Genomic DNA, 13,331 nt, shown 5'->3' on the forward strand with positions numbered 1-13,331 from the left:
ATAATTTTTCAAAAATATGTTTTCCCCTACCTCTCATCTCTGAATGAGCTGAACCATTTTAGGTGAAATGTTCCCCCAAAAGTCAGATACAACGCATGGAAAATTTCAACCCGAACAGCTAAAGTTTTGCAAAGTTGTAAGCAACTTGAAAAAAGGGTCATATAATGGAAAGTGGGGCTACAAACCCCACCTATAATAATCATAAATCACTTTAAACAACTGTAAAAGCAGCAGAGAGTCCTGTGGCACCATCTAGACTAACAAACGTATTGGAGCATGAACTTTCGTGGGTGAATACCCACTTCGTCGGATGCATGTATTCACCCACGAAAGCTCATGCTCCAATATGTCTGTTAGTCTATAAGGTGCCACAGGACTCATCGCTGCCCTTACAGATCCAGACTAACACGGCTACCCCTCTGATACTTTTAAACAACTGGTTTAACTTAAAATCAAGATTCCTTGCTTATCTATTTTTTCTAAAACTTTGTATTATAAGTGTGATTATTTAATAGATAACAATTTTACCAGTGCAATCCAGTTTTAGAAATCTTCACTCATTAACTCTGTTACAGTGCATGCTGACTTCCCAAATAGTTTTAAACAGTTAGTAACAGTCAACTAAGTCTGAATATGGCAACTTCTTAACTGCCTGATTTTAGAGCCTTCCAGTTGTGTTTTAATGTTGTCCATTTGTTTAGCAAAGTTTTATTGTTTGAAGTGACTTAACTTGTGTCTAGCATTTAAAATTTTAAAAAGAAGCTGAAATGTAAAACAGAGTGACATTTAGATTGTCTATGATAGAGTTGCAGAATAAAATGTAAGAGAGCAGCTAGTTGTTTTTCCTGATAATGGTCCAACAGACAGTTGACACCTCTTTAACTTGACCAATGGCATTTAGTTATGTGTATAACCGTTGCTGACCAGAACACTCCAGCTGTGGCACAGAATGTTCATTGCAGGGCTAGGGGAATGAATAGCTTGCTGAAGTGAAGTAGCTAACCAGGAATCACGAAGGGTTACACTGAAGCCAAAGGATTATCTGTTCTGTTTCATATGTTTATTAGCTTTGATTTAAGTAAATAAAAAGGCTGTGACAAAATGTTCAGTCTTGGTTCCAAAAGTTAGGCACCTAAATCAAACTGGCCTGATTTTCAAAAGTGCTGAGCACTCACAGCTTGTAATGCCAGTGGCTGAAGTGGGCTAAAGGCAGACCAGAGCCAGCAATATAGTGCACTGTTGTGGTGTAGCTTCTAGGGATGTTGCCTAAGGGTGTGATGGGTCTGAGTTCAATACTGGCATCCTGACAGTGACTAGTGTTGACCAGGGGTGATGGTTCAGCACACCCCCCATGGCACAGAGGTTAGGTGTGCTCTCTAGGGAACCAGTGGGCTTTGGTTCAATATCAGTATCCTGACAAAGCTCTTATTGAAGTCAGTGAGAGTCATGGGTGCTCAGCATCTTTGAAATCAGGCCACTTTGATTTTAGGTGCCTAACTTTAGGCTTCCATGTTTGACTATTTCACCCACATTACAGGTAGAACAGGTACAGGAGAGGCAATTGCAGATCAAGTTTCCCCAGTCTGCCTGCAAGTGTGCCTCAGCCCTAACCCAAGGAAGTGAGTTAGTGGCTTAATCCCCATGTCCATTCATTCCCTGGCCTCTCTGCTGAACCTGCCAACTAGCATGCCAGTTGTAGAAGATTTTGCAATGTGGATGATGTCTATTTGGAACTGGACTGGAGACCAGTTTCACACAGGCTACTGTATAGGTATCATGGTAGCAACATTAATGTGTGTTGAGTCTGTCTTGAATTTGAACTGATGTCTTAGAGATGATAGGGGTGAAGGACCCCATATTCCATTACTAATCATTTGTCAATCCTCTGAGTTCTGTGTTTTATCAAACATTAGCTTTACCAGGCAGAACACAAGGAATGTGCTGGCATCTTAAAATGAGACTAGAACACATAAAAGAACACATCCGTATGCCTCAGACAGGCATCAGAATGCCTCAAGGATTTCTTGTTTAAACTTCGTAAATTTGATATCACTTTAAAACTATGCAGAAAAGTGAATTGAATATTCATAAGTTTGTAAGACTGACCTGGGGGACTAGATGCTGGCCTCTGTTAAAGCTGCTTTGCGCTGCTGGCCACACAAAACCACTTCAGAGGTGTCCTAATGTGGGGGAATCCCTGGCCAGCAGAGAACTGACACAGCCTGCTTTATGTTACGCTCACCTGGTTTCCTCCAGTGTAGAGGGTGGACAAGAGCAGGAGAGGGTGTGTTTAGAGCAATTCCTGCCTATGGAACAGTCATTGAAATGATGCCTCTAAAATGTACAGGGGTCAAACTGGCAACCATAGGTATCAGACGAACACAAAGGTGGCATCATGCTCCGACAGTTCCTTGTTGCAGAATAGCCCTTGAGACTGCTCCAAGGATTAGAAAGGGAGAGAGCAAAGATGGCGTAAAGACACTTCTGTAGGCCCCAGTCAACACCCCATCTGCTGCACTGAGTAGCGCTCTGGTGTAGCACAGGATCTGGGCCTAGGATTTCTCAATAAATTCAACAGGAATAGAGGCAAAACATAAACTATTTCAGCTCTTTTTAAAGAATTCTTTTATTGATTTCTCTGATAATTTTGAAAGGCAATGCATGTTTGGATCATTTGAATCTTGAGCTAATTAATCTGAGTTATCTGTTTTCTTTACAAATAAAATGTGTGGGGAGACTTCTCTTATTGATCATTGTACTTGTTTTACAATTATAGGTATTTCTCTCTGGATTTCTTCCAAAACCTGAATCAGACAATTCTTTGACAAGTCTTTCAAGTTCAGAAAGGAGTTTCATCTATATAAACAATCGGCCAGTACATCAAAAGGAAATATTAAAGGTACCATACCCCAACTTCTAATTCAATAGAATAAAGAGAGGTTTCTAACTTTCTGCCCACAATTGATAGCTGGTGTAAATTAATTGAAGGTGCAAATGTTAGCTTTTGAAAGTCTGAATACATACACAAATGGGGTACTTTAGGGATCTAAACACTTATTTGCACTACAGTTGATTGTGGGAACAAAATTAAAGACTACATCAAAGCCCCCTTTTTTTTTGTGATGGAGAAAATCAAATAATTCTCACTTGGGACCCAAAGTTATATGAAACTTTCTTCAACACAACCTGAAATCAGGTTGACAACCTCTAAGAAGAGTCAAGTCAGATCAGTCCTCTGCCTCCTATATCCCACAGGCCGTGCTTCCCATCTTATTTAGACTTTAAGCTTGTTTGGATAGAAACTTCATGTTTATGTAGTGCCCAGAATAATGTTTACTCATCCCTGATTGGGGTGTTTGGTCTGGGTGCTACTGTAATACATATAAACAACAATAATAATAATACTTTTGTGTCTTATTTTGAGCTGTCTTCTGAGGTAGAATGGGGCAGTGGCATTCCTCCCCTTCCCTCACCAAGATTTTATAACAAAAGCTTTATTTACACAGCTTTGGGTTACAAGTGAATGGGGTGACCAGCCATCCCGATTTTATCGAGACTGTTCCGATATTTGCTTGTTTGTCCCGCGTCCCGACCGATGTGTGGTCGGGACACTGGATAAACAAGAAATTTTGCCCTCCCGGAAGGGCTCTTGTCCCCCCCGCCCCCCGACTCCGCTCCCTCCATCCCCCATTGGCTCCCTCCCCAAATCCCCGCCTCTTCCCCAAGCATGTAGCATTCCTCCTCCCTCCCAGGCTTGCTGCTGTAATGGCGGGGCAAGCCTGGAGGGAGGGGGTGGTGGCCGGCTTCCAGTTCCTGGAGCTGGTGAGTACGGGCACCGGGCGGGCAAGGGGGGCTGGCAAGGGGGCTGCTCCCCCCAGGAGGGCGACAGGGGGGCTCCAGACCCCGGCAGCGGTGGGGGAGAGCGGCTCGGGGCCGCACAAGTGGCCATGTAAAGTTTATTGGCTTGGGGGGTACCCCGGCCGGCTCCTTGCCCCTGTAGGGGAGTAGTGTCCCCACCCCGCGCCAGCATGTTGCGCCAGCCGCCGCAGGCCAGGTAAGGAGCCGAGTCAGCCCCTCCCCCCTCGTCCTGGCTCCTCAGCTGCGCGCGCCCCCCCCCCCTTGTCCTCCTGGGGGAGCAGCCCCCTTGCCTGCCCCCCCGGTGTCCCTACTCACCAGCTCCAGGAACTGGAAGCCGGCCACCACCCCCTCCCTCCAGGCTTGTGCCGGCATTCCAGCTGCAAGCCTGGAGGGAGGAGGAATGCCGCTCAGCTGAGGAGCCAGGACGAGGGGGGAGGGAGGACTCAGCTCCTTAACTGGCCTGCGGCGGCCGGCGAAACATGCTGGTGCGGGGTGGGGACGCTATCCCCCTACGGGGCAGGCCGAGGAGCCCACTCACGCGGCCCTGAGCCGCTCTCCCCCACCGCTGCTAGGGTCCGGAGCCCCGCGCCTCTCGCTCCAGTGGCTCCTTCCCCGCCTGCTAATTCCCCCAGCACCTGCAAAACAGCTTTTTTTTATTTTTTTGCCCCCCCGTCCCCCCCTCCCCCCGTGTCCCGATATTTCCTGTCAGTGATCTGGTCCCCCTACAAGTGAAAGTGTATCTACTAAGAAAAAAATCTTTCCAAGTTATGCTGAAATAATCGTTGTACCTGAACTACAATATGTAAGCCTGAGATTTTAGTTTCACACTTTATTATCCTAAGAAGGAAGAAAAAAGTGATATATCTCCAGGCCCGCCAACAGAAATTCTGGCCCCCAGGGCCGTCCTTCGGGGGGGGGGGGTGGGCCCAAGGTGGAAGTGACAAATACGTCACTTCCAGGACCACCGACACCGGCCTGCGGGGCCCCCCAAAGCACGGGGCCCGGAGCAATCTCGCACGCCTAAGCGCCCTGCAGTGGCGGCTGGGGGCCCTTGGGCCCTTTTAAATTGCCCAGGCCCCTGGGCAATTGCCCCCTTGTGCCCTTCCTCCCCTCTCCCCCCATCGACAGGCCTGTATATATCATACAACTGTAGTTCAGTTTGTTGCTGAGAACAGAACTTGAGGGTGATGTGGGTATATTACAACTGCATGATTTAAAAAGATTTGTTCTGCAGTTTACCCTTATCCTTAACTTTTTTTTCTTTTTCTTTTCTGTTCTATTACATAATTCTTGTTTGATTTCCCACCTGCCCCGCAAATACTACTATTCACCCACCCTGTTAGCAGGAGATAAAACCCTAAAAATAACTGCTGAATAGTTCTGTAGTCTGTTGGTGGCAGGTGAGAGGTTTTAACTCCATCAGGAGATAAGAGAAGTGAGAAGACTTGGGGGGGGGAGGGAGACCTGGAGAAAATCTTAGGCGCAGTCAGGGTTCCAGAGAGAGCTTATCTCTATTATTTAAATTGCAAATGAATCCTGATCTGAGGAAGAGGGTGAGTTTGACATTGGTGGACGTGGTAGGAATGCCACCTTCTCATTCATCCTTTTTCTTTCCTCAAAGGAAACAATATTTATTTCAAAATATTACAATATATACATATATTTTTATTTTTTAAAAATTCAGAGATAATGGTGTTCAGTTGTCCTAGAAAAAAGTGCTGGATCTCCTGCCCACTTTGGGCATTGAATAGAACCGTACATTACCTTTTTCTCCAAATATATCAAGTGGGCTAAATATATTATTTCAGAAAGTTCATGGAGCCACAATTAATACTTTGGAGCAGATTTTCTGGGACTTATGTGGCACAAAGGCAGTGGAAACCACATGCAAATGCCCTACTGAGGATTTTCCTGGTGTACAGAGCTCCCCAAAAGGACATTTTTAACTTCTTTGTTTTAGCATCTTCTTTAATTTGACAAAATACAATTTAAAAACTGTTTGTATAGTGTAGTATTTTGCTTCTGTACCTTTTGGGTCTATTTTATTACTTTTACTGACTTTCCTTTGTTCCATTTATCTGTAGCTGGTTCGACGGTACTATAATCTGAAGTCACATAAAGATTCTTCTCGTTCGTACCCTGTTTTCTTTATTAATATTACTGTACCTGGCTCCACTGTGGATGTTAATTTAACACCTGATAAAACTCAAGTTTTACTTCATAATAAGGTAATTTATATTTTAATTTATTTTTAAATTGGTATTGCTTGCTTAGGCCCTGATCTTACACAGACTTACCACATTTAATTTTAGGCTCATGCATAACTCATTTGCTTCAGTGTGAGTAATCAGGTGGTTAAAATTAAGCACATACATTAGTCTTTACAGGAATGAGGCTTTAGTAGTTCATATATGATAGGCTGCCCTTGTAACATGACTATTTGAAAATTATTGAATCAAATGAGTAACCATTTATTTGATTTTAAAGATCATTTGTGTACTATCATACTAGCCCCTGTCTCAGCCATGCTCCCTTCAGAGCCCAATATCCTGAGAACATCTATACTGAGTTAGATCATGATCCATCTAACCCAGTATCCTCATCGGACAGTGTCCAGGCCCAGATGCTTCAGAGGAAATGAACAGCGTGATCTGTCTCCTACCATTCTGTCCCAGGTTCTGGCAGGTGGAGATTTAGGGACACCCAAAGCATGGGGTTTTATCCCTCACCATCTTTTCTGATAACCATTGATGGATCTATCCTCCATGAACTTATCTAACTCTTTTTTAACTTAGTTATACTACTGGCCTTCACAACATCCCCTAGCAAAGAGTTCCACAGGTTGACTATGTGTTGTGTGAAGAAGTACTTCCTTATGTTTGTTTTTTAAACCTGTTGCCTATTAATTTCATTGTGCGACCCCCTCATACTTGCATTGTGTGAAGGGGTAAATAATACTTCCCTATTCGTTTTCTTCATATTATTCATGATTTTATAGACCGCTATCATATCCCCCTTTAATCATCTCCTTTTCTAACCTGAACTGTCCCAGTTTTTTTAATCTCTTCCCATATGGAAGCTATTCCATACCCCTAGTCATTTTTGTTGCCCTTCTCTGTATCTTTTCCAATTCTAGCACACCTTTTTTGAGATGGGCAACCAGAACTTCACACAAAATTGGATGTGTGGGTGTATCATGGCTTTATATAGTGGCATTGTGATATTTTCTGCTTTATTATCTACCCCTTTCCTAATGGTTCCTAATGTTCTGTTAGCTTTTTAGACTGCTGCTGCACATTGAGCAGATGTTTTCAGAGAACTATCCACAATAACTCCAAGATCTCTTTTTTGAGTGATAACTGCTAATTTAGCTTCCATCATTTTATAGGCATAGGTGGGATTATGTTTTCCAGTGTGCATTACTTTGCGTTTATCAACATTAAATTTCATCTGCCATTTTGTTGCCCAGTCACCCAGTTTTGAGAGAACCTTTTGTAGCTCTTCGTAGTCTGCCTGGGACTTAACTATCTTGAGAAGTTTTGTATCATCTGCAAATTTTGCCACCTCACTGTTTACCCCTTTTTCTGACCCCTGTTTACTGACATTTCATATATTTTAACCCTGGGGACCTTCCCTCTTATCCCGTGACGGCTTAGTTTGTGTAAGAGTCTTTGTTGGGTGACCTTGTTAAAGGCTTTCTGAAAATTCTACTACACTGAATCGACTGGATCACTCTTGTCTACGTGCACGCTGACTCCCTCAAAGAATTCTGATAGATTGGTGAGGCAATGATATACCTTTACAAAAGCCTTGTTTACTCTTCCCCAACATATCATGTTCATCTATGGGTCTGATAATTTTGTTCTTTACTATAGTCTCAACCAGTTTTCACTGTACTGAAGTTAGGCCTATTGGCCTGTAATTGCATGATTGCCTCTAGAGAGTTTTTAAAAATAGACATTACATTAGCTATCCTTCAGTCATCTGGTACAGAGGCTGATTTAAGTGATAGGTTACATACCACAGTTAATAGTTCTGCAATTTCATATGAGTTCCTGCAGAACTCTTGGGTGAATAGCATCTGGTCCTGTTGATTTATTACTGTTCAACTTATCAGTTTGTTCCAAAACCTTCTCTATTGACACCTCAGTCTGGGACAGTTCCTCAGGTTTGACACCTAAAAAGAATGACTTGAGTGTGGGGATCTTCCCCATATCCTTTGCAGTGAAGACTGATGCAAAGAATTCATTTAGCTTCTCTGCAACAGCTTTGTCTTCCTTGAGTTCTGCCTTATAGCATCTTGATCATCCAGTGGCCCCTCTGACTGTTTCATAGGTTTCCTTCCTCTGATGTACTTAATTTTTTTTTCTGTCATCTTTTGTGTGGTTAGCTAGTTTTTCTTCAAATTCTTTCTTGTCCTGCCTTATTATAATTTTACACTTGACTTGCCAGAATTTGTTCCTTTCTATTTTTCCTCACTAGGATTTGACTTCCATTTTTAAAGGTTGCTTTTTTACCTCTAGCCACATCTCTTACTCTGCTAGTTAGCCATGGTAGCTTTTTTTTTTTTTTTTGTCCTCTTGTTTGTTTGTTTGCTTGTTTATATTGAGTATACATTTACTTTGAGCCTCTATTGTGATGTTTTTAAATAGTCTTCGTGCAGTTTAATTACATTATGGTTGTTACTACTGAAAGAATTCAGTTATATTCACCTCTTGGACCAAATCCTGCGTTCCACTTAGGGTACGTCTATACTTACTTCCTAGTCCGGATGTAAGCGATCGATCTTCTGGGATCGATTTATCGCTTCTTGTCTAGACGCGATAAATTGATCCCGTATCGATCCCGGAAGTGCTTGCCGTCGACGCCGGTACTCCAGCTCAGCGAGAGGAGTACGCGGCATCGACGGGGGAGCCTGCCTGCCGCGTCTGGACCCGCGGTAAGTTCGGACTAAGGTACTTCGAATTCAGCTACATTATTAACGTAGCTGAATTTGCGTACCTTAGTCCAAAGTGGGGGGGTTAGTGTGGACTAGGCCTTAGGACTAAATCAAGAATTTCCTCTCCTCTTGTGGTTTCCAGGTCAAGCTGCTCCAAGAAGCAGTCATTTATGGTGTCTAGAAATTTTGTTTGTGCATCCTTTCTTCAGGAGACATATACCCAGTCAATATGAGAATAGTTGTAATCCCCTATTATTATTGTGTTTTGGGCCTCTGTATCTCTCTAATCTCCCTGAGCATTTCACAATCACCATCATCACCCTGATCAGGTGTTGGCAGTATATTCGCGCTGCTATATACTTTATAACATCAATTATTTTAAGTCATAAGTTCATTTCTGTCTTCACAGAGCTGCTTAAATCAGCCATGCATAGTACTTATATCACAATAGCGCTTTTCATCTTCAGATGGCTTTATGATGACTGGTCTGTAAACAGAAATATGATTTATGTCCTTTTTACACAATTCTTTTCATAATTTTATAGTTACTTACATTAAGTGGGGGATTTAAATACAACATTAATATTAAAAACTTGAGTTGTTTCTGTTTAGGGCCAAATTTTGCCATTGTGTGTGTGGCATGCCCTTTGACATCATGGAGGCTACAGGATGTAATATTCATGACTGAGATTGAAACTTGGCCTATTGTATCTTGTATCAGAGATCGCATAGAGACCGATTGTGATACGCTTCCTATCACTGAATAGCACCTTTAGATCATGAGTAGTACCATGGAAATCAGTGGGTTTGCTTACACTGCTCAAGGTAGATAAGGGCTTCTCTACACAATGAGATAATATGCACTACAGGGGTATGATTTCTAAAGTGCTCTGTGTTGCGTAGTACTAGATTCACATTAAAGGTTCCCTAGCATGCTTTAATGTAGGGCTGTTTGAAACAGCCCAATTAACGCACAGCACATTAGTATGCTTTAGAAATCATACCTCCATAGCGTGGATTATGGGAGACAAGCCCTAAGGGTGGCACAGTCTAGACTAATATGTAACCACCTCTCTTAACAAGGCATTTTCTTGGTTTTGTGGGTTAGAATCACAGGATAAATGATATTTCAATATAATTTGTATGAAAAATAAACATAAGCAGATTATTTTCACATAATTTTGTTTAAAACTCTCCTTTTACTCTAAAGAAGTTTTCTTTCTTTGTTTGTTTTTAAAATTTTCTACCTTTCATATAAAAACAGTCTTTGAACCATTCTATGAATGAACACTCTCACTAAAATTGTGATGCTAACTTGACTTGGTTGTTAGTCCATTCCACCCTGATAGTGTGTTTCTAACTCCAGTTAGTGTATACTGAGTGAGAATAGATACTCTAATACTGTTCTAAAGAAACAACATACAAGTACTAGGTCATAAAGAAAGCAGTACATCTGTTTTGTGGTATTAAAATTTATCAGTGGAGCAAAAGTATTTATAGGGAAAGATTTAAGGCTAAAGGATCTCACTGATTAGTGAACGTTTGGCATATTTTAATGCGAATGTATGAACTACTAATGCTTCATAATACAATCAATCTAAATTAACTCAAAAAATACAGTGAATAGAATTGTGTTTTATTGCTATTGTATTGTCAACAACTGTCAAGTACATTTTCATTGACAATTTGTCCTAATGCTTATGAGTTTTCTTTTCAGGAATCTGTCTTATCTGCTGTTGAAAATGTATTGACATCGCTGTATGGGCTACTACCTGGTACAGTTTCTTCTGAAACTAATAAAACAGATGTTACCTCAGTGGACATGGTTGTTAATGAAACAGAACAAACAGATGTGCTTGTTAATAAAACGGAACCATTTGGAAACAGTGATCCACATGCACATACTTCATCCTTTTCATTCAGTAATGATGTGCAAAATGGTCAAGCAGGAAAAAACACAGATGTCTGCTTAAAGCATCAAAGATTTTCTAGTGATAATACTCATGGTCTCCTCAATAGAAAAGAAGTTTCTGGCACTGATATGACTGTGAGTGATATATCTCAAGACAGTTCCATAAATAATTTATCATGTGAGGACAGCCAGAATGGATATAGTGTAACATTAACCCTAGATGGCAGTACTCACATGGACACTCAATCTAAAAACAGAAGTGAGCATCCTTTGAGAGCCAGTCACACTAATGAAGTGGAAAAAAATGAGGCAAATACAGTCCCTGAGTATGTATCTGAAATCTCTGCTGATAATTGGAGCAAGGGGAATGCACTTAAAAATGCTACAGGAGAGAACCTGGAACCTGTAAAGATTTTGATGCCTGAAGTAGGAGGAAAAACAAATCATAAGGCAAATGAAAATACTGATGAACAAGATCATGATCAGCAGAGTGCAAATCAAAATATTAAAAAAACGAATGTGGTTACTGATAAAGCAGGACAGATCATGGCCTATGATTTAATTAGTAATCAAATAATCCGGAAACCCATATCAGCAGTTGCCCTGTTCACCCAAGAATATCGTTCTAGATTATTAACTGATAATCCAAAGGCCAACATGGAGGACTTGATGCTGAAAATTGAAGGACTATGGGAGAAACTGAGCAAAGAGGAGAAAATGAAGTAAGTTTCCAGAGTTTGCACCTGACCTCTAAGCCATGTAGTTTCCATTCTAGGTGACTCATTGGGTGCAAAAAAATGAAAAATTACATCCACATAATTTATAAAAAACAGGATGGAAAATGATTTTTGGCTTGCCAAGAACACCATCCTGGCTAAAGGTTGTATTGCTAATTATGATGTTTACTGTGTGCAGATATGTACTGCTTTCTGTATTACTAATTTTTCCACTCTGTTTTTCAATTTAAATATGTTGCTGTCTTTCGTAAAATGCATCAATTCTTGCAACTTATTAAAATTATATTTTCTTGTAGACAGAGACAATGACCCTGTATAATTGCCATCTTACTTTGGTAGATTTTTGATTTATTCTTTAAACACTTGGCACATGTTGTGTGTTCTCTCTGTGCCATTATACACATCTCAGAGCAGTTACTATCACCAACCTTCTTTTGCCAAATACCAAGGCACATTTTGGGCAACTTTTTTCCAAGGGCCGGCCGATTCACTGTGCTAACTTATATCCCATTCAGCTGTTTTGTGGTCAGTGGGATTGCACAGGTGTATAAGATCGCACAGAATGTCACTGCATTTTTTTTTAACAATTACTCTCCATTACTTTCAATAAAATATAACTATCTTGTCATTCTCATGTAAATCCTGGCCTTATCTGTGCATTTGCTGGGGTGCCCCCACCCTCTTGAGCTGTCACAGTTCTGCTGGCTGGCTAAGTCCAGTTTTTAGGATAATCAGGCAGGAGGTGTACAGCACCTGAATTGCATGAAGCCCACTTTTACAGGACTTACCAAGAGGCTGTCATTCTGGGTGTGTTGTGGGAGAAGTTGGTTAGCAGCTGAGGATCCCCCACCATGTAGTTCCCCTATCCTTCTCTCCTCCATCTCCTATTTTTTTTTCATTGCTCTACACAAAAATAACTTTTCCCAGACTCTAGGCATTTGAACAGGTTGTTCTGTTTTTTAAAATACAATTTAAAAAAAAAAAAAAAGCCCCTTAAGTCCAGAAGGTATCCCAATCCCCATAACTATGTATAAAAAACTGCATCAGATGAATTCTGAGAAGTATTTCATGCTACCCAAATCCCCACTGATTCAGAGATCTCAGCACTCCCCAGCAGCCAAACAAGTAGATTGTCTTAAGCACCAGCCACAGAGGTGCTCTGTGGCTTGTAGGGAAGAATTAAATTAACCATAATCCCTAAAACAGTCACTTGCTCATATTTTTCTTTAATCATCTGATTCTCTACCCACTGAAGTTAGTGGAAGTTTTGCCATTGACTTTAGTGGGAGAAGAACTAAGCTCTGAACTGCTGCTAGGAGCAAAAAGAATGAGAGAATTTTTCCCGTGTGGGATGTGATGGTCACTTATGAAGCTTGCCACTGAGAAGCTGCTTTTAAAAGCTAAAACACTGTTAGGAATATGGGATTTGCAATACTAATCCAAACTCTTCCATCATCTCTAACATCCTGATTCTGGTAGTAGCCAGAGTCTGAGACGCTGAGGAAAGAAAACAGTCCATAAGGCACCTAGTCAGTTATGGAGTGCATTGCCATATTCAGTGGGAGCAGGGGAAGAATAGTTCCTTCTTGGCCTCACAGGTAATCATTTTGTACTATGAAGCATGCAGCTCAATTACACTTATCAACTTGTGTAGTTGTAACTGTCACTTTTGGTCATAAAATGGTTGAACCTTATATCCAGTTTGCTCTTTTTTCACTATAAATGTCACCTCCAATGAAATTACAGATGAGTGACCAAATCCTGAATACTGGAATCTCCATATTACCTAAAATGAAGACCTATCTCTAGATATGTAATTCATATTGACACCAAATTTTTTTAACCTGATTTTACAATATTTTCACACATTTCAAGACCTTAAAAA

The 13,331-nt window shown here is 41.2% G+C and overlaps 1 protein-coding gene across 4 annotated transcripts in view; it reads left to right on the top strand.

Moving 5' to 3' along the window:
* PMS1 (PMS1 homolog 1, mismatch repair system component) overlaps positions 1-13,331 on the top strand; it is an 85,893-nt gene that overhangs the window by 54,272 nt on the left and 18,290 nt on the right. For all 4 annotated transcript variants that reach the window (XR_004647748.1, XM_034786489.1, XM_034786490.1 and 1 more), the window contains 3 exons: positions 2,777-2,899; positions 5,943-6,086; positions 10,515-11,431. Coding sequence is in view for 3 of the 4 variants with exons in the window: in XM_034786489.1 (XP_034642380.1) it covers positions 2,777-2,899; positions 5,943-6,086; positions 10,515-11,431 (1,184 nt within the window). In the remaining variant the exon portion in view is untranslated. The remainder of the gene's footprint in view (positions 1-2,776; positions 2,900-5,942; positions 6,087-10,514; positions 11,432-13,331) is intronic.

This window comes from Trachemys scripta, chromosome 11 (assembly GCF_013100865.1).
Source record: "Trachemys scripta elegans isolate TJP31775 chromosome 11, CAS_Tse_1.0, whole genome shotgun sequence".
Classification (NCBI taxonomy): Eukaryota; Metazoa; Chordata; order Testudines; family Emydidae; genus Trachemys; species Trachemys scripta.